This window comes from Zingiber officinale, chromosome 8A (assembly GCF_018446385.1).
Source record: "Zingiber officinale cultivar Zhangliang chromosome 8A, Zo_v1.1, whole genome shotgun sequence".
NCBI classification, from domain to species: Eukaryota; Viridiplantae; Streptophyta; class Magnoliopsida; order Zingiberales; family Zingiberaceae; genus Zingiber; species Zingiber officinale.
Genome location: NC_056000.1, coordinates 9439898 through 9463538, shown reverse-complemented (window position 1 = coordinate 9463538; position 23641 = coordinate 9439898). Strand labels below are relative to the sequence as shown.

General features: G+C 39.8%; 2 protein-coding genes and 1 pseudogene across 4 annotated transcripts; 2 read left to right on the top strand and 1 right to left on the bottom strand.

Moving 5' to 3' along the window:
- Nucleotides 1-3348: 3348 nt before the first annotated feature.
- Nucleotides 3349-4888, bottom strand: LOC122012312. Of its 3 annotated transcripts, none has more exons than XM_042568804.1 (3): nucleotides 3976-4888; nucleotides 3757-3915; nucleotides 3349-3684 (listed from the first exon to the last, which is right to left on the bottom strand). In XM_042568804.1, the coding sequence occupies exons 1-3, from the start codon at nucleotides 4722-4724 to the stop codon at nucleotides 3651-3653; spliced, it is 942 nt and encodes a 313-aa protein (XP_042424738.1). In that variant the 5' UTR covers nucleotides 4725-4888; the 3' UTR covers nucleotides 3349-3650. The 3 variants fall into 3 exon arrangements, 2 of the variants coding, with proteins under 2 accessions (XP_042424738.1, XP_042424739.1); XR_006120181.1 differs by having other exon boundaries at nucleotides 3354-3684; nucleotides 3999-4888; XM_042568805.1 differs by having other exon boundaries at nucleotides 3354-3915; nucleotides 3999-4888.
- A 77-nt stretch (nucleotides 4889-4965) lies between these two features.
- On the top strand, nucleotides 4966-6576 carry LOC122012314. Its single transcript, XM_042568806.1, has 3 exons — nucleotides 4966-6053; nucleotides 6200-6262; nucleotides 6372-6576. The coding sequence occupies exons 1-3, from the start codon at nucleotides 5427-5429 to the stop codon at nucleotides 6393-6395; spliced, it is 714 nt and encodes a 237-aa protein (XP_042424740.1). The 5' UTR covers nucleotides 4966-5426; the 3' UTR covers nucleotides 6396-6576.
- A 3259-nt stretch (nucleotides 6577-9835) lies between these two features.
- LOC122011665 overlaps nucleotides 9836-23641 on the top strand; it is a 28774-nt pseudogene continuing 14968 nt past the window's right edge.

The window sequence follows — 23641 nt, the reverse complement described above, 5'->3', positions numbered from 1 at the left end:
ACAATAAAATCATAGATTATATTATAGTAAAAAATATTATGATCATCCCAAACATCTCAAATATTCTTTAGAGTTCGCCAAGTGACTAGATTGATGGAGTTTTTCTCCATAAATATGTCTCTGTATATGTTAAAAATTGATTCCTGTCCAATATATTAAACTTAGGATCTAGTGAATTGACCCTAACAATTTTCATTATTAGTTAGCTGAGAACTATGTTCGATCATCGTTTAGATCAAAAAAAAAAAAAAAAAAAAAAAAGGAAAAAAAATTATAGGTTCGGCTATGAATGAAGTCTCTGCATAAAAAAAATCCTCACTCATTTTATTCAATTTAACGGTCAATTATAAATTGACTCTATAATTTAACTCCATTTACATAATCTAGAGATGAACGAGGGGAAGTCTGGGATGAGTATAATTCTCTTTTACTACAATGAATGAAATCTCCACTCATATCGAAGATAATGGAGTTTTCGTGCAGATTTGCAATAATGAGATAAGAAATCAATTCTCAGCGGGTGCATGCCTTTAAAAAAAAATCCCACTCACACCTAACTAACTTGACGGTGGACTTATAAATTGACCCTGTGATTTACCATCTTTCATATAACTTGAGGACTAACTATGAAGAACGTTTGAGGTGAGCGTAATCATCTTTTATACTAAAATGAATGAAGTCTCTACAGGGTACCCAGTTGGTTAGTGTGTGATAGATTTGTTATAATGGGATAAGAATCAATTTTCGGTGGGCGCATGATCTCACGGAAAAACTCTTCCCACCTTAGCCACTTGCAGTCGACTATAAACTGTCCCCGTGATTAGCCTCCTTTCATATAATCTAGGGAAGGACGGAAAGGAGTCCCCTCGGGGGTGGTTGAGATATGGAGTATTGCTACATGAGGTCCTGAGGTCGAAACTCGGTGTGTCCAAGCATGCCCTCCCCCATGCCTTGGTCACTTGCACTAATAGCTAGTAGTCACCCTTGATTTACTGCATTTGTGTTGGCTTAGGGACGGGTTGACAGCGGCGCTGGGACGAACAAATCGCCTTTTGCCACATGAGGAAGAACTATAAGGTTCTCTCGGGATGGACAATGAGGTATGGGGGTTAAATCTTGACTAGTTGTCAGATGTCTGCTCTCCTTCATGTGTTATTCAACTGTCCAAGACTAATAGTCACCAGTGATTTACCTCTTTCATATTGCATAAGGACGGATTGACGGAGGCACTAGGGATGAGCGAATTATCTTTTGCCATGAAAAAGATCGATAAAGATGTCTTAAGATGAGCGTAATTATTTTTAGCTACAATAAATAGAAATGCAAACCCAGAGTGGCTAAATTACCTTAGGCTTCCAAGAATGGAATTCATCGTATGAGATATTTAACATCAACATATGATCTTTTGCCAAATGAAATGAATGGAAATGCAAGATAGGTTGTTTTCCAGATGCTCTTTTCCATACAACTGATCATGTGGAACTTGGCCAAGAATTGAAATGGACAAAAGGATGAGCATAAAAACTTCTCCTGTTTTTTGGAGAAATTTAGGCATCAGCTTAAATTTTTCACGTTTTTTTTTTAAATCTTCACCTGCTTTAAATTGACCTCATTTTAAATAAGAACTAATTTTATTTTAAAGAGATTTATAACGATTCCGAGACTGCAACTTTGAGATTCCCTTTCACCCAAAATTTTTAAACTAATTCTCCTTTTATTAAAATAAATAAACTATAAGTAATTTTTTATTTTTTAACACTAAGACAAATAAGAAATTTGTCAAATATAATTTAAAGAATTAATAGTCTGATTTCTTGTGCATTTTAACCCAACCGACGTGAATGGGCTGCTGCAAGGCTGCACCAGTGCACCATATTCGGAATATATTTTGAACGAGAGACCTGAGAGTCTTAAGGCATAATATATTCAAAATTGCCTATCAATAACTATCATAATTTTAAAATTACTAAATCGTATATTCACTTTCTATTTTATCTTTATCCTCAAATTAATTCGATTAAAAAAATAAATCAATCGAATTATCCTCAAATTAATTCGATTGAAAAAATAAATCAGTCGACTAATTTTTTTTTCAGTTGAATCGATTTCATTTTGTTTAAAAATTCATTAGTCAGTTTTGATCAAAACTAATTGATACACCTAGATATCTCGGAAGAATATGAAATTAATTCATATATATATTTGTTTAGTTCTCTTGATTATAAAAATATTATCAAACATCAATTTAATTCAATATATTAAGAGTAATGATTTTTTAAATATAAATTAATTTTTCAAATATATTTATATTAAAAAAATTACTGATTTTAATATATTAATTCAAATTGATTTTGATAATATTTTAATAATCAGAAGAATACAAATAATAGAAACTAATTTTATACCTTCTCTACCAATCAGTTTCGGTCAAAATTCACGTTAGAGATTTTAGAAATCAAATGTATAATGAGAAAGAATATAGTAAATGGTATTTTTTTCATAAAACATAAAAACAAACATGTATTTTTTTTTCCCGATGGTCATTGTTAAATTGCTTTGAATAATATACAATTTTATTTAACCGGGTGGATAAATTTTCAAAATATTCAAATTACTTATTATAATTTTGTAATTATTAAATCACACATCCATTTCCAATTTTACCCTTGTATTCAAATCAATTTGATTGGAAAAAAAATCAATCCACTGATTTTGTTTTCAATCGAATTGATTTTCTTTTTGTGTATTTAAAAAAATTCATCAGCCAATTTCGATAAAAAATGATGGATGAATTTAGAGATCTCGAAATGATATGAAACTAATTTTCATACATTTGTCTAATTTTTTTTATTATAAAAATACTATAAAACATCAATTTGAACGAATATACTGAGAGAAGTACTTTTTTACATATGAATTAATTTTTTAGACATTTATATTTTAAAAATTACTACAGCCAGTAAAAAGCTTATGTTATTCAAAGCAATTTAAGAATGACCATCAATGTTTAGGAAAAAAAACATGTTTGTTTTTCATTTTTTTACAAAAAGAATACCATTTACTAAATTCTTTCTCATTATACATTTGCTTTCTAAAATCTCTACAGCTAATTTGAAAATAATTTTAATGATATTTAAAAAAACCATTAAACTAACATACCATTAATAGTTTTTTTAAGTAAAAAAACACTTTCCATTCCTTAGCCATTTAGTGGTAGGATGGTTGACTATAATCTATAATTTTATAATTTATTTTTTTTCATATAATTTGAGAAAGGACTATAAAAACACCTAGATAAGGGTAAATATAATCATAGTTTACTATAATGTTTTGACAATTTTACCTTTTCCACTCCGTTGATCCCTATCACTAATTATTTCCTTCCCATCTTCTTCACATTGAAATCAAATCCTATTATTTTCACCACAAAAATTGTATCCTCTCCCGTGACACTAAATCTAGTCGAACTCCGTCTATCTCAATCAATTCCTCTCGACGAACACCAGTTCATCTCGTGGGAATGAATGGGAAGCATATGCATGCAAACAATTTTCAATGTTACAGCAGATCAAGTTCATTGGAGTCTACTAGAATACAAGCACGCATTATGAAAAGCCAGAACTTTTTTTTTTAATGGATGTTTACTTCAATTATATCGACGAGGCAACGACAACAGCCGAAAATCTAAATAAACCATAAATTAACGGGAAGTTAAAAGGCAAAAGGAAAGGAACGTGTGTGGAAAAGCGCTCTTACCGAAGTGATCGGAGAAGCTGTGTCAACGGCGATGGCAGATGAGAAGAAATATGGCTTCTTTCCCAGATATATTGAGCCGGCGGCGCGGCTGTGCTTCTAATCGGTAACCTTGTAAGAGTCGTAGGTGATCTCCGACAGCCATGAACCAGGGAACAGCAGCTGTACAATGCCAATTAGAAGCGAGAAAAATATGGGGAAATGTGGAAATTGGATGCAAACCGGGTGACTGGGTGAGGGCTCACATCGAGCTGCTTCTGGACGACACGGGGTCGCCTTCGAGGCCGGCGGCGTGCTCTGTAGCCCGTTACCGCGTAGATGTCCTCGTCGATCTCCTCCCTCGTAAGGGTTATTGAGAAATCGGACCGTTCGCCCCGCTGCGGGGCGCTTGACCTCGGCCGCGCAGCTCTTTTCTCGCCCGCAACAGCCAGCGATCCGCTCGCTCGCTGCCCAAACATCGCCCGAACCCTAGCCCCCCTCCGCCTCGTCCGCAGCTTCCATGGCCACGTCGGGGGCGCGGATGACGACGGCTCCGCTTCGGCCTCCTCCGCCCGAACCGCTTCTGCCCTTGGCTCATCGCCTCTGGACGGAGGGGGTGGTAGCGCTGGCGTTTCCTGAACTATCAACTTGATCCGGTCCGCCGCTTCCCGGAGGTGAACCAACAACTTCTCCCTCACCTCCTCGATCGCGCTACTAGTGTCGCCACTGCCTCCCTCTGGATCATCGGATCCAATCCCCTCTGTCTCTGAGAATCGTTGTCCGCCAGCGCTGTCGCTACGGCCGCTGCCGTCTCCCTCGCCCTTGCCGTTCACGCCCACGCAGCGTAGCACCCGCTGGTTCCCCCACGTCTCCATGATCGGAAGAGAGAGCCTTCCGAAGGTATTTACCTGTACGACCACTCCGCGCGACTCCTTCGCCAGCGCCGTCGCTGTCTCTGGTGGCCTGCGTTCGTTGTCTGTCAAGAAAAACATGGTTCGGCGGCCTTCTGACGGTGCTGATCAGATCCTATCAGTTTAGTGTTAAACCCCATCGCTCTCCATCGCTCCAATTAGTTCACATTGGCCAGGCCTGTCCCACGCCGTGCGTCACGTGAGCTTGCGTCATGGAGCAGGGAGCCAAAGTGCGGGAGGGGCACGTGCGACGCACGCGCAGAGACCGTCACCATTTTCTAGCCGCTGGGCTTTGATTTCGGGTGAATTGATGGTTAACGTTTATATGGATAGGGGCGAAAATCGATGCTTCTTCGATCTCGTCAAACATGCAACCTCATTCATCAGAAAGCAGCTCAAGCTGAATTGGAACAGTGATCACACAGATTAAGTGCAATCGATCACGATAACTTAAATTTACTGCACGATGATTTCATGATTTTAATATGGTTTGGACTTGGCTCACGTCTTCGAATAACGGTTTTTTTTTAAAGGCCTCACCCGGATCATTCAAGCAGCGGAAGATGGACATTGGGGCTCGAGTCGAAATGTGGTGGCCTGTTAGGTTCCTCGGCGGCCGCGGCATATCCAGCTTGTTTTAAACCCGCGAGAGCGAGAACCAAACCGAGAGCGCATCGGAACGTTCCTCGAGTTAATCCCATTGTTTTGATTTTCTCTTGTATTGCTTTGGCCTCTTCCTTGCTCTCTTGCTCGCTCGATCGGAGAACGGAGGAAACCCAGAGGATGGAGTCCGTCTCGGAGAAGGAAAGAGCCGACGGAACATGGGGAGGCCCGGTGGCGGAGAGCCTGCTTTCGTCTCCGCCGACGCTCACCCAATCGCGCCGCCTTCACAATTTCTCTTTCCCGACTCTCAGCTGGGGAGGCCAGCGTGTTCTCCGCTGTTTAAAACTCTCCGATGGCGTGGGATCCGCGGTAAGTGTGGCGGATGATCAGAACAGGAGGACCAACCCGACAAAATTTCCCCCCGCGAAAGGGTCACCGGGTGTGCTGGAGCGGAGGGAGGGGGAGGCGAGAGGAAGGGAATCGGAGAGAAATCATGCCACCGCCCCGATTTCTGAGACTGAGAGACCCTGGAACTTGAGAACGAGAAGGGCGGCCTGTAATGCCCCAGTGGAGACTCGGAACGGGAACCATGGCTCGCCTAGTCTCGTGGCTGCGGCGATTGAGAAAGTCAATTTCTCCGTCAAGACGTTGAGGATGGGATCAAACGAGTTGGAGAAAGGAGAGATGATAAAGTTCTCCGTCTCTCTGTCTCGGAGGGAGATAGAGGAGGATTTTTTTGCCATCAAAGGGACGAAGCCCCCTCGACGACCAAAGAAAAGGGCTAAGATCATTCAGCGAGAACTTGATGTAAGTAATTATTTGGGCAATACATGAAGTTTGTGACGAAGCATTATCGGATTTTTGGATTGTTTTCTTCTTTTAGATTCTTACTTTATTCGTTTTATCCTGCATCAACATATTCTACCATGAAATTTTCTCAAATCCACCTGCAGGCACTATTTCCTGGTTTGTGGTTGTCGGAAATAACACCTGACAGCTACAAAATTGATGAAAAGGTGACTTTCCCCCCCTTTTATGTTGCTGTATTCTTTTTTTCCAATTGATCAAATTGGAAGGTCACTGTATTTTGTTTCCTCTCCCTTTTTTTTTTTGTTTTTTTTGCAGAAATTGGATAATTTGGCGAACTAAAGTTCTCTTCTTTGGAAAAGATTGCTTCAGTTGCTGCGTGTCTTTCAATTAGTCATAGTTTACATTCTTATGTAGAATACCATGTTCTTATGCAGAATGCCTGTTAATCCATCAAATATATGGTTAACTAAAATAAATGTGACATTTTGCTGCTTCTTTAAATGAGGGTCGGTTTCATTTCTTTTTTGAGCTTCTTTAAATACATGAAATAGTTTGTTCAAAGATGGTACAATGTGTGAAATGGCAATAAATTTCATTTATTGTCATTTTAATAACATGCAGTGTGTTTTGTAAATAGCTTCTGAAGCTTCCACAAGAGAAAGAGAATTAGAAATGAAGCTTCTTATACGGAAGAGTTTTTTGTTATTAGATCAGTTCATGTGCTGTTAACATTAGATAGTTTCAGGTTGCCTAGCATTAATGCTGCAGTTTTCTCTCATTTCACATATCCAGTCTGCATCCGTTTCTTAATAAAAACTTGGGATCACTTGTGCAATTTCAAGATTCAAGTGAAAAATGAAATAGCTTCCTATATCATTTTCTTGTTGCCCATGGCCGCATATGGTATGCAATATCAAAACAAAGGTTGTCAACTTTGGAAGTTGCTTGATAAATGCCACATTAATACTTCCATCTTCTGGTCAGAGTCGTAGATCACATTAATTGATAGTTCAGCACAATCTAATTTGGAACAAATAGATTTTCCATTATAGTTATGTCTACCTTTCATATGGATACCTACAGTGGTTTGTTTAGAATATTGGAACAGGAACCACATACGTACTCCTTAACTTTTTGCTGTATAGGCCTGAACATGTCATCAAATCTTTTGCTTGATTCATATGGTTAGAACATAGGAAAAGCTTAGTATGAGAATTTTGCGCTGATTTCTTTTTCCTCCTCTGATTAGCAAAACACATGAATGTCAAATTCTGTAGTGTTTTTCTTTGGAGAGAGATTTTACATATCTCCTCTGGTTGGTAGGAGACAACAGGGTGGGTTGGAGTACTATTGCTTCATCGATCCGTTTTATGGCAGGTTAACTTTGCAGTTTGCATGTCCAATCTCAGCCTAAATATGGAACCATCAACCAGGCTGCCTCAAAGCAACGTTCACATCTTAAGGTTTTACATAAATTCCAGTCCAATTATTAAATCTGGGTTTCTGTTCAGTGGCTACAGGGATTCTTTTTCTTTGTTTTTCCGTATTTGGTCGTAGATCAGTGGCTACTAGGAGTGTGTTTAGATAGATTTATCACACCACGGACATAGTTGGTATTTGCATTTGGTGTTGCTATAATAGGTCATGGAGTCGATTCTCAACGTGTGCGAAATGCATCTTGGGATCCATGCAAAGGGCTAATGTGCTGGGTGATTTACCTCCCTTTCAGATTTGATGAGGTAGTCTTCCTGGGTGAAAGGAGTTCTGGATGAAAGTGATCACCTTTTGCTCAATATAGATTCATCATTTTATCATCATCATGGCCTGAATTATAAATATTTCTGTGCCCAATTAACCAAATCAAGATGAGTGACTGCGACTCTTTATCGAATGTGTTCTATATCAACAAATAATGCCATTCTGTTTTGCAAGTTCAGATCAATGGATGATAAGGATGAGAAACAAGTCTTGAAGATGGTTTATTCAGGGATATTCAATTGTCAATTGGATGCTGTTATTGAAAGGGTTTATATACAGGTCAATTGTTAATGTTTTTCATGTCCATATGCATGAGATTTTTTTCAATCTTGATAAGCAATCTGCTAGTGCTTCTAGACTTGCTATGGATCCTGTCATCCTGCAATATGATAGCGGATCAGGGGGTTCTTTAAGATGATCTGAATTTAAGAGAAAAGCGAGACTGTTCTATAACATATTGAATAGGCTGTTGTAAATTAATCGGATGAACGTATTTATTTGAATAAGTATAATTCATGAATGCATAAATGTTAATATGAATAAATATTAATGTCAATTCTACTAATAATATGGGTATAAAATTGTCTGCGAAATTGGGATAGTCAAAAGTCTGAAACTTATATGGTCAAAGTACTGAGTTAGTCAAAGTTCTGAAATTTGTCTAACTTAAAACTAAACTAATTTATCATCATATCACACAACTTTTAAAAATAACTAAAATGAGTACATAACTTTTAAAAAAACACTCCCAGACAACGAACATGCATGGTCATGACTAACCATTAGGATTTGACTGAGTTGGTCATAATAAAATTGTCAAATGGATCGATTCCTGATAAAGTCAGGAAAAATACTCTGATGACATGCTCAATTTCCTAATTTACCTTGCTATAAATGACTGTAAAGCCGATCTTATGGGACGTTCAACGTCAACGTATAACTTTTTGCCAAATGTAAGATCAAAGCTAACGGTGGGCTCATGGCCAAGCAGCCACCGTGGTCGGACGCGAAATTAACAGTTGCTGCATGATCAGGTGGCTGCGACCAGTAAAATCGTGGCTGCTACGAGCATCGTTCCCATGCCATGATCGGAGACCGCGGGCTCGACCCAAGGAGTATATACTTTTACGGCGGCGCCTAGCTGCGATTTTGTCGGCTTCGTCGATTCTTTTTATTATTTTTTTTTTGTAGGAAGGATATTTTTAAAAATAAATATTCTCTTCCGTAAATACGAAAGTTAGATGTGATTTTTAAAATTTAAGTGTATGATATGGTAATTTATCGTTAAATTAATTATCTGTAATTAATTGGCCTGATTTGCATTGGAATCCAAGGCAACGACATGCCAAAGGCAGCACGTAAGTGATGTGGCAGACTACCACAGCAGTTAATAACTTCCGCACAACCGACGCGTTGACAGCGTGCCCCCTAAAAGAGAGTTAAGGTATCAACTTAAACGAGAGTATTACTCTTACTTATTTTACGTGAACAATAGTTAACATCATGCGTATTTTTTTTAATATTTAAAATGGTATGTCTACCAGTATTCCCTACGCCCAATTAATTTTGAATCCCTGACTTATCAAGAGCGAATTAACTGAATAATAATAATAATAATCAAAAAGAAGTTTCATCCCTTACACATGCCCTTAACAATTTGTGTCTTCTCTGATTGTTTACTGATCTTGTCAATCCTGAAAACCGGCAATGAATTCATCATGTTTTGCACTGAATACCACAGTTTAAGTTTTGCAGATAAATTTGAAATTCAGGAGGGACTGGTTTGCAATGGAGATAATAATTGGAACTTAGATAAGGATAATTTTGAGAAATCAGAACATTTCTCTCTAAAATTAATCCCAGCTTTTATCGAATCAAAGTCCAGCCATCAACAGTACATTCCAACTACACTGGGTCAACGTTTTAGCCGCGTTGGCGGCTCGAGGCCAAAGCCTTCCTTCCCATATCCCATCCGCATCCCCCGGTGCAGTCTCCAATTTCTGTTTCCCGCTCGGCTGTAAAAACCCCTCTCGCCGACGCCCGCCTTCGTCGACGGAGTGCCCAACCCTTCCTCCTGCCTCCTCGTCGGGTTTCCGCTCTCCCCGGAGGTAATGGAGGCGCTGCTGAGGCCGTTGCGACTTCGGTGCTCGGTCCAGAACTACGAATGGGGCCCACGCGGCGAGGAATAGACGGTGGCGCGTCTGTTCGAGCGGAACTCCAGCGCCCAGATCGATTTGGCTTGCCCTTACGCTGAGTTCTGGATGGGCACGCATGACTCGGGCCCGTCCTTCCTGATGCTTGCGGGCTCAGATTCAATTGCACTTAAGGAGTGGATTCGGGAGAACCCTGGTGCTCTGGGAGATAGGGTCGTAGTGAAATGGGGAACGGTCCTGCCTTTCTTGTTCAAGGTTCTTCCTCTCCGCCGATAATTGGCATTTCTACATCTAGAGATGAGCATTCGGGTAATTTACTTAATTCGGTTAATTTAGTATTAATATTATATATTTTTTTTTCAAAAAATATTTTTTTTAAATAAATTCGATTAATTCGGTACTAACTGAAATAGTCTATTTTTAATTTGATTCGGTTAATTTGATTTTAATGAAACTTTAATTTAATTTGGTTAACTAATATTAAATTGATTTTCGATTAATTTAGTTAATTTATGGACGGAATTAACTTAATGCTCATTCCTCCCTGTTGGATTTTATATAGTTCTGTTGATTTGTTTATACTTCTCCATAGTACTGTGTTGTTGAAGACTTCAGTTGGTTTGGAACGGAAAAATTTCAATTCCTTACAGAAAAGGAATATTAAGAATGCTAATTCTAAATTTATGGGAAGTTATGAATTGTAATATTTTTTTTTTCTTATGTGATGAGGCGATAAAGGGGACCCTCAAAAAATGAGTCAAAATAAGAAAGATCAGCTGACATGGAGGTCAAAGCCAAGAAGTAATCGAAGCGGTGTGCCCGAGCTGGCTACGTAGCCTGTCGGACGCAAATATCCGACCGGGCCTCCTGCTCGGTCGGACGATTTGTCTCAACCTAAGACAGTCAAACAAGCTTCATTGATTAGTATTCCTAAACCCGACCGACTACATCAGCTGATCGGGGAGGTCGGTTAATCGAACATGTTGTGTCTTTACAACCAAGGAAACGACCGAGTCAAGACCAAGTCATGGACGACGCTCCATAAGGCGGAGTTGGCGGTCTCCCCAAGTGATGGTCGGCCGACCTAACGCGGGCCCCATATGCCTGCTACATCATACTCTTTTGGAAGTTTGTGCTGTAAAGGACAGAGAATATCTTGCAGATAAATCGTGCGTTAGAAGTTTCCAGTCTGTCAAATTATAAAGATTTGTATGCTCGTTTAAGGAAAGGTGTCAGAGACACTTTTTGGCCCATCCTTTATGAGGAATGATTTGGGAAGCGTGCAAGTGCTTTGAGATGTGTAAATAAATACAACAGTGACACTATAAAAGGGGTCTCCATCTACAGGCGGAGGTATGCGATGCTCTATAATTTTACACGCTCATTTGTCACGGTTGGTCTTTACTATTTCCTCTTCACAAATCGATCACTGACTTGAGCGTTGGAGGGCCAACACCGAGGTGTTAGTACCCCAAGGTAGTTTTGATGTGATCAACCAAGTCAGGTTAGGTCCTGTTGGTTTGTAACCCCTGTGTCTAAGTGTGCAGGAATTTAAGAGCACAGAAAGTCGAGCAAAAGACGCAGCTGTTAGGATCTTCGGATGCGGCTAGAGAGGGGGGGTGTGAATAGCCGACCCCAAATTCTCGTTTCTTCCTACAATTTGAGTTAGCGCAGCGGAAATAAAAGATAGAAACGAAATGGGAGAATATCAAACCTCAAACGCGACGATATAACGAGGTTCGGAGATGATATTCCTACTCCTCGGCGTGTCCGTAAGGTGGACGAATCCTATCAATCCGTCGGTGGATGAAACCCCGGAAAACCGGCTAATGAAAACTCCTTCTGGGTGGAGAAACCTCGCCACAATTTCTCTTGCAACAGCAAGATCAGAGTACAAGAAATACAGCAAGAAGCCAAGAACAATATGAATGTAAAAACACTAGTTTGCTTGCCTTCTCGTCGACTGTTGATGAAGCAGCAACTTCACGGATGCCAACCACAGCAGCAACTGTTTAGTTGGAGACCCAGCCGAGGGAAGCTCACACGAAGCTTTAGTAATGGAGAGCTCAGCAAAGCTCAGATCGCAAGGAGGAAGAAGAAATTCTTCCAGTAGAGGCCCTCCACCTCGTTATATAACTTGAACCTGCGAAGAAGACAGAAATCTAGCCGTTGTGTCTCAACGGCTAGGCCTGGACCGATCAGGCTCTACCCTGATCGGTCTAGGATGGGTCTGATCGGTCATGGGACCGATCAGGGCCTAGGCTGATCGGTCCCCAGACCGATCCCAACTCTCACAGAGACCTGATCGGTCTGTGGACCGATCAGGCCATAGGTGGATCGGTCCACAGACTGATCCCTCCTATTCCTTCTCCCAATCTGTTTGTTTACTGATCGGTCACCAGACCGATCAGATGACCCACAGTGAGAATCAGTGTATCACTGGATCGGTCAGCAGACCGATCCAGATACCCATAGTATCACTGGATCGGTCAGCAGACCGATCCAATTTCCCAGCCTTAAACCTAAAGTCTTCCTGATCTAGAGAACGAGCTACCGAGCCCTCTCTGACCTAGTCCGGAGAACGAGCTACCGAGCCCTCTTCGACTTCCACGTCTGGTCCAGAGAACGAGCTACCGAGCCCTCTCTGACCTAGTCCAGAGAACGAGCTACCGAGCCCTCTCCGACTCCCACGTCCGATCCAGAGAACGAGCTACCGAGCCCTCTCTGACCTAGTCCGGAGAACGAGCTACCGAGCCCTCTCCGACTCCATCCAGTCCAGAGAACGAGCTACCGAGCCCTCTCTGACCTCCCATGCCAAGCTTCCATACTTGGACTTTTCCCGTGCCAAGCTCCCTGCTTGGACTTTTCCGTGCCAAGTCTCCATACTTGGACTTTTCCCGTGCCAAGCTCCCTGCTTGGACCTTTCCGTGCCAAGTCTCCATACTTGGACTTTTCCCGTGCCAAGCTCCCTGCTTGGACCTTTTCGTGCCAAGTCTCCATACTTGGACTTTTCCCGAATCAGGTCAACTCAAGTCGGGTCAACCAGGTCAACCTTGACCAAAGGTTGCACCCACAATCCCCCAAGTTCCTATTCTTGTCAAACATCAAAATATAACTTCTCTATTCTTGTCAACCATCAAAATATACCTCGAGTCAGGTCAACTCGAGTCGGGTCACCCAGGTCAACCTTGACCTAAGGTTGCACCAACAGCAGCTAGCGAGACGGACGACACGAAAGAGAGCCGACGGGCTCGGTGTGTCTGAGGGACAATGTGCTGTGGAGGAGTACGCGGGCGGACGAGAAGGAGGTGCGTGGTGTTTTCGAGGGACGAGAAGCTGGAGCGGAAGATTGCTCGAAGGTCGAAAGTTGGGTTCGGGTGAGCCTCATTCCGGATGGCTGAGATCACCCAAGCGAGTGGAGCCGGAGCAGAAGATCCGGACCAATACGAGCGGGACCGGAGCGGAAGACTCGGACCGAAAAGTCAATTGGAAGTTGACTTTCTGGTCCGAGCGCCCGAAACCAAAAGTTAGCCATTTGCGACGTGGCGTGTCCCGTTGCGTCGGGGATAAACTTTTATCCCATTCCAGGCGCTTGGAACCCTTCCATGCACCCCAAGCAGGGTTATAAAAGCAACCCTACTCCCAGAAGCTAAGCATAACAAGAAAAAGAGAGAAACAACACTTGTAATTGATTCAATTTCAGTTTAACTTTATAGTTGTGAGATTTAACTACTGTAAGAAGATTCTCCGCCTAGAGGAGAGTTTTAGTGAGCTTTACATGTTCCTTGGATTAACAACTTTCCCGATTGTAACCAAGTAATTTTTTTGTGCCTCGTCTTTTTTAGTTTTTCAATTATTTTATGCAAGTGTTGATAATTATTAAGCTATAAAGTTCGAGGAAGGTTGTTTTTCTTTGTAGGACTATTCACCCTCTTCTAGCGATCGCCAAGGGTCATACAAGTGGTATCAGAGCCAGAACGCCTCAGAAGGAGTAACCACCGACTGAAGCACCGCGACGATGGCCAGACCGAGCATCTACCCGTCAAAGTTCGAGGGAGAATTTGCGTTATGGAAAAAACGCATGGAGGTATTGTTTAAAATTGATTTTGAAATTCTTTTGATAATTAAATATGGTTTTGTAGCTCCCAAAGAAGAAAAAAGAAATGAAAAGGAAGAATACCAATGGAGCAAGAAGGAGCAAGCAGACTTCGTAGTGAACGGACGAGCCGAGTTCTACCTACTCAGCATACTTCCACCCCAGGAAGTAAATCGGATCGGAAATTACGAATCAGTAAACGAACTTTGGGAAAAGTTCCTAGAACTATAGGAACGAACTTCTGAAGCAAAGCTTACAAGACGGGATCTGCTCCGGAACCAACTAACGAACCTCTGGAAGGAAGAAAGCGAAACAGTCGCACATCTGCACTCGAGGATCAAAGAACTCATCACAGGACTCACGAATCCCGGAGAAAAGTATCAATGGCTAAGATTATGACAGAAATTATGGATATCAATGACTAAGATTATGACAGAAATTATGGTTGATATTTTAAGATCTAATTTACCATAATCTGTGTATTAGTAGTATATATTCTTACCTAAAATAGATTAGCAGTAATGACTATATATATTCTTACCTAAAGTAGAGTAGCGGTAATTAATGTAATTGTTGTAAATAATTTCTTGTCTAAAATAGGTTGTACTGTAATTCTTATTTAAAGAAGAGATCGTCAAAGAAAGAGGCACGAAGCCATTTTATCAAATCTTGTCATGGTATCAGAGCAAGGTTCTGAAATTCATAACTGAATCTTCGAATCTCTGTTAGTTTCTTTTTGCTTCTGTCTTAACAGAATTTTCTGGTTTGCTGTCATTTTTTTTGGGTTGATTAATTTCTAATCAACAACTTTGGCTTTGAGATTTTATTTTGTTTGGAAGAATGTCTGCTGAGAATTTTCTTGGAAGAATGTCTACAGAGACTTTGGCTATCAAACTCATAGGAAAGAATTATGCAGCTTGGGAATTTCAGTTCAGAATGTTTCTGAAAGGGAAGGAGCTTTGGAATCACATTGATGGGTGTGCTCCTGGTTCTAAAGAAGGTACATAACTTAGTCAATGGGAGGCAAAGGATGCTCGAATCATCTCTTGGATTTTAGGTTCTATTGAACCTCATATGGTGAACAATTTACGTTCCTTTAGTGCGGCTAAGGAGATGTGGGATTATCTGCAACGCATATATCATCAAGATAACACTGCAAGACGATTTCAACTAGAACTTGAGATTGATAACTTTAGTCAAGGTAATCTCCCTATTGAGCAGTATTATTTTGGATTTATTAATCTATGGAGCGAATATTCTTGTCTTATCTATTCAAAGGTACCTAAAGAGACTTTAGCCAGCCTTTAAGCAATTCATGAAGATAGTAGACGCGATCAATTTTTGATGAAATCGAGGTCAGAATTTGAAGTTGCACTGACTGGATTACTGAATAGAAATCCTATCCCTTCCTTGGACATATGTCTTGGAGAATTGTTGCGTGAAGAACAAAGAATGGCTACACAAGCTGTTCTAGGTTCATCAAAGGAGATATCTGAGGTCGTTAATGTTGCTTATGCGGGTCAAGTGAAGAACCGAGGAAAGGGACAAATACAGTGCTATAGTTGCAAAGAGTTCGGGCATATTGCTCGCAATTGTGGTAAGAAATTTTGCAATTATTGTAAATAGAATGGACACATTATCAAGCAATGTCCTACACGCCCAGAAAATCGACGAGGCCAAGCTTTTCAGGCTGCTATCTCAGATCCTACCACTATTAGTTCTATAGCCACAATTGCTAGCACAAATCAATCTTTTGCTACTCCAGAAATGGTTCAACAGATGATCATCATAGCATTTTCTACTCTTGGACTTCATGGTTAGGGTAAGATTGTTTCTTCTCCTTGGTTTGTTGATTCTGGGATATCAAATTATATGACTGGATCACCTGCATAATCTTCATAAGGATACCGATAAATAAAATCTTCAGATTGCTAATGGTGGTAATCTTCCAATTACAGCCATTGGTGATATTGCACCTTCCTTTTGTCATGTATTTGTCTGTCCTGGATTGTGTACTAGTTTAATTTCTATTGGGCAATTGGTGGATAATAATTATGATGTAAATTTCTCTCGCTGTGGTTGTCTTGTGCAGGATCAGAGGTTAGGGAAGGTGATCGCGAGGGGGCCTAAAGCGGGTAGATTATTTCCATTGCAATTTAGTATTCCTAGAACTTTGTCTTTGGCTTTTATTATTGCTGAAAATAAGGCTGACGTTTGATATAAACGATTGGGCCATCCAAATAATGTGATATTGTCTCATTTGATGAAGTATGGTTTTCTTGGCAACAAAAATCAGTGTTCTTCTAATAATTTCTCTCTTAATTGCTCTGTTTGTAAACTAGGAAAGAGTAAAGTGCTACCTTTTCCTACTTATGGTACTCGTGCTAATACATGTTTTGAGATTATACATAGTGATGTTTGTGGTGTTACTCCTATCATTTCACATGCACAGTATAAATATTTCGTGACATTCATTGATGACTATAGTCGTTTCACATGGATATATTTTTTGCGTACCAAAGCTGAAGCGTTAACCGTTTTTAAAATTTTTGTGGCTTATATTGAGACTTAATTTTCCACCTCTATTAAGGTTTTATTGTCTGATAATGGTGGTGAGTATATGTCACATGATTTCCAAGCTTTCCTACAACAGAAAGGCATTATATCTCAACGATCATGCCCTTATACCCCTCAAAAGAATGGGGTGGCTGAACGAAAGAACCGTCACGTGTTGGATATGGTTCGCACTTTACTCTTAGAGACATCAGTTTCACCTAGATTTTGGGTGGAAGCTCTGTCGACTGCAGTTTATCTGATTAATCGTTTACCATCTCAACAATTATATTTTGATTCTCCTTACTTTCATCTTTTTGGTATACAACCTATTATCATATACTTCACACTTTTGGATGTGTTTGTTTTGTTCACTTACCTTCACATGAACGCCGCAAGCTTACAACTCAATCAATAAGATGTGCATTTATGGGATATAGCACTACTCACAAAGGATTTTTGTGTTATGATGCTCCCACTAATCGACTGCGTGTTTCTAGAAATGTGATTTTCTTTGAACATGAGTACTATTTTCGGCAACAAGATCTCCCTTCAAATAGTATTCTTTTTCCTAGCTTTGATGATATATCTCCTTCTATTGAGCGTTTTAAACCTGGTTTTGTCTATCAACGATGACAAACCCCATCATCGCAAATCCTTCTTGACCCTGATCCAGTGCCCATTCAGTGGCTCCTCGAAGATCTAATTGTATTAGTCGTCCTCCTAATTGGTATGGTTTTTTTGCTATTGTAGCTGATATTACTACCTCTTATTCTCAGGCCACTAAACATTTATGTTGGGAGAAAGCTATGCAAGAGGAACTTCAAGCTCTTCAAGAGAACCATACTTGGGATATTATTCCTTGTCCTACTGGTATTAAACCAGTGGTTGTAAATGGGTATATTTTATTAAACTAAGATATGATGGCTCACTTGATCGATACAAAGTAAGGTTGGTGGCACTTAGAAATCGACAAGAGTATGGAGTTGATTATGATGAGACATTTGCACCAGTAGCAAAAATGATAACAGTGTGACTTGTTCTAGCTATTGCTGCTTCTAAGAGCTAGTCATTACGACAGATGGATATTAAGAATGCCTTTTTACATGGGGATCTTAAGAAAGCGATTTATATGACTCCACCACCAGGATTATTTTCTACACCCTCTTCTGATGTTTGTAAGCTAAAAAAGTCACTCTATGGTTTAAAACAGGCTCCACATGCTTGGTTTGATAAGTTTCGATCCATGCTTGTTCGCTTCTCTTTTGTCCAGAGTCAATATGATTCATCTTTGTTTCTTTGCAAGACTGCTAAAGGAATAATTTTGCTTCTAGTATATGTTGATGATATTATTATTACAGGGACTGATTCAGATTTGATTTCTCAGCTTCAATAGTGCCTTCAAAGCTCTTTTCATATGAAGGACCTGGGTCCTTTACGTTATTTTTAGGCCTTGAAGTAAACTCTACAACAGCTGGTATTTTCTTAAATCAGCATAAATACATTCAGGAGATAATTACATTAGCAGGTCTTCGAGATGGTCGATATATTGATACTCCCTTAGAAGTGAATGTTAAATATCGTCGTGATGAGGGTGATTTTCTTCTTGATCCCTCCTTATATAGACGTTTAGTGGGGAGCTTGAATTATCTAACTATTACTCAATTTGATATTTCTTTTGCTGTCCAACAAGTTAGTCAATTTATGCAGGCCCCTCGGCACCTTCACTTGGCTGCTGTTCGTCGCATTATTCGCTACTTGCAAGGCACTTCTACTAGAGGTCTTTTCTTTCCTATGGATTCTCCTATGCATTTGGTTACATATAGTGATGTTGACGGGGTTGGTTGTTTTGATACTCGATGTTCCATTACTAGCTGGTGCATGTTTATTGACAACTCTCTTGTCTCTTGGAAAAGCAAGATGCAAGATCGGGTGTCGAAATCCTCCACCGAGTCTGAATATCGTGCTATGTCTTCTGCATGTTCTGAGATTGTTTGGCTTCAAGGGCTGTTGGGTGAGCTTGGGTTTCCTCAAATGAAACCTACTCCGCTTCATGCGGATAATACTAGTGCTATCCAAATTACAGCTAACCCAGTATTTCACGAGCTCACCAAGCACATAGAAGTAGATTGTCACTCTATTCGTGAAGCATATGATGCCCATATCATTTCTCTACCTCATATCACCACTGTTCAACAGACTGTTGATATATTTACTAAGGCTCTCTCACGACAACGACATCATTTTCTAGTTACCAAATTGATGCTTTCTGATCATCCAACATCAATTTGAGGGGGGGGGTATCAATGGCTAAGATTATAGCAGAAATTATAGATATCAATGGCTAAGATTATGACAGAAATTATGGCTGATATTTCAAGATCTAATTTACCATAATCTGTGTATTAACAGTATATATTCTTACCTAAAATAGATTAGCAGTAATGACTATATATATTCTTACCTAAAGTAGAGTAACGATAATTAATGTAATTGTTGTAAATAATTTCTTGTCTAAAATATGTTGTACTGTAATTCTTATTTAAAGAAGAGATCGTTAAAGAAAGAGACACGAATCTATTTTATCAAATTTTGTCAAAAAGGTAACGAACTGAGATTCATTAAGGTATGCTTTAAATGCATTCCCTAGGACACCTGAGTGGACCTCTATAGTCGATTCATTTTATATATCTAAAGATTTAGAAGTTAGTTCATTAGAAAATCTTTTTCTACCTTTGAACTTCACAAATCTAGATGTGCAGAGATGAAAAGGAAACCTAGTCAGAACATTGCCTTGAAGACAAGAACGGACAATTCAGACTCAGAAGCGTCAATCGACGAAGATGAAGTGACGCTATTAGTAAGAAAATTTAATAAATTTATTAAATCTAATGATTTAAATTGTAGACTAAAAGGCATTATTCGAACAAAAAGAAGGTCCAATGTTACAACTGCAACGAAGAAGGGCACATCAAGAATGACTGTCCAAAATTGAAGAACAAGGACAAGGAGAAGAACAAGAAGCCAACTCGGCCTAAGTATAATCTAAAGGTGACGTGGGATGACACGGCATCCGAATCCAAAATCGAAGTTTACACCGGACTAGCCCTAATGGTAGACCATCAAAAAGAAGACGAAAGCAGCTCAGAGATGAGCATCGATGATGGGGAAGGATCATCAGAAGAAAACAATGATAAAGGGGGAGCATTAGAATATGAGGTAAGTCAGATACGTGCCTTATCTCCTGAAAAGTCATTTCAATTTATTAAGATTCTTTCCAAGGATTTAGTAAAATTAGAAAAATAAAATATAGACTTGAAAAGACAATTAGCTAATTCATGCCCATTAGATTTGTTTGATAATTTAAAAATAGAAAACAACAAATTGAAAACAGAAATAGAATATTTGAAAAATCGTGCATACTCAAATAATCAAAATATTAGAAAATATAATAATTTAAATTGATATTTTAAATACCATAAGAGCCAAATTAGGAAAATATCACAAAAATACATTCCTAAGAAATTTCTGATTAATCTTGTAGGAAGGAACTTATTTTGGGTTCCAAAATCATATTTAGATTAATTACTTTCTTAAGGCTTTCAGAAAGAAAATTAAATGTTTAAATTTTTTAAGAGGCTTTGTCTAGAAGTGGTTGATGCTCCAATAACCAAGAAGATCTAGTGCTTCGTCACAGCCAATTACTGAATTGAATGTTTAATTGACTTACTATGAAGCATTCAACTAATGCTTTAAATTTTTGCTAGAAAATTTATTTAAAAAGGTCTAATCATTAAAATTTGTTTAAGTTAATCTAAACCGTCTTTTGAAATTTCTTTCGTTAGAAGTTTTTATGAGCTAGTGATCAAAATATATATTTTTTTAAATTTCGCCAAAAATTTAACTTTCTGTAAAATTTTTTCTGTTCAACCCTTGCTAAAGTTTTTATTATTAAAGGAGTTTTTTTTAAATCAAAGTTTTTGAAACTTAGCTTTTCATATTTTTTTTCCTTAGACTTTTTTAGACCTTCCAAGTAATATGTTTAACGTACCCCACTTTTAATGTGATCAAAAGAGGGAGTAGTAAAGATTAAGTCTAGGGGAGGTAGTGCAATTTTAATCTATTTTTTTATTTTTGTACTTAATTTCTGTACTTGCAAATTTTTTTTCCAAAAATTATAACTATTTGTTTATGGTTTTTCCTAATTTAACTTGGGGTTGATCAAATCAAAAAGGAAGAAATTGGTAGTACCCTAAGGTAGTTTTAATGTGATAAATCAAGTCAGGTTAGGTCGTGTTGGTTTTTAACCCCTGTCTCTAAGTGTGAAGGAACTTAGGAGCATAGGAAGTCGAGCAAAAGACGCAGCTAGCGAGAAGGACGACATGGAAGAGAGCTGACTGACTCAGTGCGTCTGAGGGACGAGGTGCTGCGGAAGAGTACGCGGGCAGACGAGAAGGTGACGCGTGGTGTTTCCGAAGGACGAGAAGCCGGAACAGAAGATTGCTCGAAGGCTGGAAGTTGGGTTTGAGTGAGCCCCATTCCGGATGGCCGAGATCCACCCAAGCGAGCGGAGCTGGAGTAGAAGATCCAGACCAATGCGAGCGAGACCGGAGTGGAAGACCAGGACTAAAAGTCAACTTTCTGGTCCGGGCGCTCGGAACCAAAAGTTAGCCATTTGTGACGTGGCGCGTCCCGCTGCGTTGGGGATAAACTTTTATCCCATTCCAGGCGCCCCGAATAGGGTTATAAAAGCAGCCCTACTCTTAGATGCTAAACACAACAAGAAAAAGAGAGAAACAACACTGGTAATTGATTCAGTTTCAGTTTAACTTATTAGTTGTGAGATTTAATTGCTGTAAGAAGCTTCTCTGCCTAGAGGAGAGTTTTAGTAAACTTTACATCTTCCTTGGATTAACAACTTTCCCGGTTGTGACCAAGTAATTTCTTTGTACCTCATCTTTTTTAGTTTTTCAATTATTTTATGCAAGTGTTGATAATTATTAAGGTATAAAGTTTGAGGAAGGTTGTTTTTCTTTACAGGTCTATTCATTCCCCTTTAGTCGGCCGCCAAGGGTCCTATACGAGGACCCTTTCCTTGGCTCGACATTAACGTTATCTGTATTGCAGGACAGCGCAGAGTCTTCATTCGGTCAACAACAGAGCCTTGTCCCCAGCTTATCGCCTTCACCGCTTTCAGACAAGATCATATTTGGCGTCATTTGTAGGAATCTCATTTACATCCAATACGTGAAGATGGAGAACGCTGGAGGACTCACCACAGTGACATTAACCCATGAAGAACTGGAGATGTTAATAAATGCTTGGGCTACAAAAATGCTTCAACATCAACAACAAGCGACTATTGAGTGTCGAACGCTAAACGACCCTGCCATATCTGCAACCGGCCAATAAGTTGAACCAAGATTTAAAATTTTGACCCGTGCCGACCGGAAGAATACAGTTTCAGTACCGTATCGTGCCATGCCGATATAGTTTCGGTATTTTTTAAATATAAAATATATTAATTAAAAAAATTTAACATAAATATTTAAAAAATATAAAAAATAATCTTAAAAAAAGGAAAAGATGTGAAAATAGATAAATAAATAAATAAAAATTTTATTATAATCTTTAAATTAAAATAAATGAAATATAAAATTAATTAAATAATTTTATTTGGGTTTAATAAAGTCTTTTTATATTATTTCCATCATAGCTAAGAGTTGATTAAAATAATTAATTTAAATTTAATTAAAAAAAATCCAAAATTCGACACTACTCGTGAGCTTGCGCGACTTCGGCGCTGCCGCGGGGTTGCGCAACCCCACAGCCAAGGCCGTGGGGATCGCGTGACTCCTTTGGAACGACTGTGGTAGTCATGCGACCCCTCTTCAGTGGCTATAGGGTGGCACGACGCCTCCGAGGCGGCAGCAGAAGGGTTATGCAAACCCTCCGCTGCTATTGCGGGGTCAGGTGACCTATTCGCTGTGGCCATGGGGTCTTGCAACATGTTGCAGTTGTCGTGGGTCTGGTATTGAGGTTGTGCCGATGTCGGTCGCTGGGCGGAACGAGATGTTTTGCCTGTTTCGATTGTCTTGACACATCACTTTAAACCATGAGTTGAACATGGGACCTGAGTGGAGGGGTCTTACTGGGCGTCAGTCGAACCACCAGCTGATGAGCACTTTTCATCAAGCACCCGTCCCGCCGTCGGCTTGCCACCCATTCCCAATGCACCAATCCCATACCACAGGGCATTATTCAGAATGCCTTCAGAAGAGCATGTCCGGATGGAAAATACACAAGGATTGTCCTCCGAGAACGTGCCCGTCCGGGATGTTCGTAAGGGCAAAGCACCCTGAATCGACAATTCCCCCGAGCGGGTAAACATGCCATTTTCCCAAGAGATACCCGATGGCTAACTGCTAGCTCATTTTCGACCTTTGTTGATTGGATAATATGGAGGCTCGACTGATCCCGTGGACCATCTACTTAATTTTGAGAATATAGCTATACTCTACCAGTATACCGACGAAGTCAAATGCCGAGTGTTTCTTACTACCTTATCCGGCTAGGCGCAAAGATGATTCAAATGACTGCATGTTGAGTCTATCAGCATCTTAAAGGACTTCCGAGCAACTTTCCTTCAGCACTTTGCCAACAGCCTTCATTATCAGAAAATGACAATGAATCTGTTTTCACTTAAGCAGGGGCCCAAGGAAACATTAAGGGCTTATATTAAGAGATTCAACTAAGTGGTCATGGACGTCCCGTCGGCCACCTAGGAAATTCTGGTGAGTACCTTTTTTAAGGACTTACAGATAACGACTTTTTTCGATCCCTCGTCAGGAAGTCTCCGAAGGATTTTGATCATATGCTCGGACGAGCAACAAAATACATCAACGTTAAAGAAGCTCAGTCTGCTCGGAAGAAAGACAATTCCAGAGCTAATCGTCTCCCCCAAGCGCCGATCGGGCAGTAGTAATCTACCCCCTAAAGGGCCCCGATCGGGTCCTCAACAGCTA

What these genes read in the sequence shown, in the direction of transcription:
- LOC122012314 (XM_042568806.1), top strand. Translation starts at nt 5,427, where the DNA reads ATGGAGTCCGTCTCGGAGAAGGAAAGAGCCGACGGAACATGGGGAGGC. An exon ending in TCATTCAGCGAGAACTTGAT is followed by an intron (nt 6,054 to 6,199) that starts GTAAGTAATTAT and finishes ATCCACCTGCAG; the next exon opens with GCACTATTTCCTGGTTTGTG. An exon ending in GCTACAAAATTGATGAAAAG is followed by an intron (nt 6,263 to 6,371) that starts GTGACTTTCCCC and finishes TTTTTTTTGCAG; the next exon opens with AAATTGGATAATTTGGCGAA.
- LOC122012312 (XM_042568804.1), bottom strand. Translation starts at nt 4,724, where the DNA reads ATGTTTTTCTTGACAGACAACGAACGCAGGCCACCAGAGACAGCGACG. An exon ending in AGCCCTCACCCAGTCACCCG is followed by an intron (nt 3,916 to 3,975) that starts GTTTGCATCCAA and finishes GGCATTGTACAG; the next exon opens with CTGCTGTTCCCTGGTTCATG. An exon ending in CAGCTTCTCCGATCACTTCG is followed by an intron (nt 3,685 to 3,756) that starts GTAAGAGCGCTT and finishes TGGTTTATTTAG; the next exon opens with ATTTTCGGCTGTTGTCGTTG.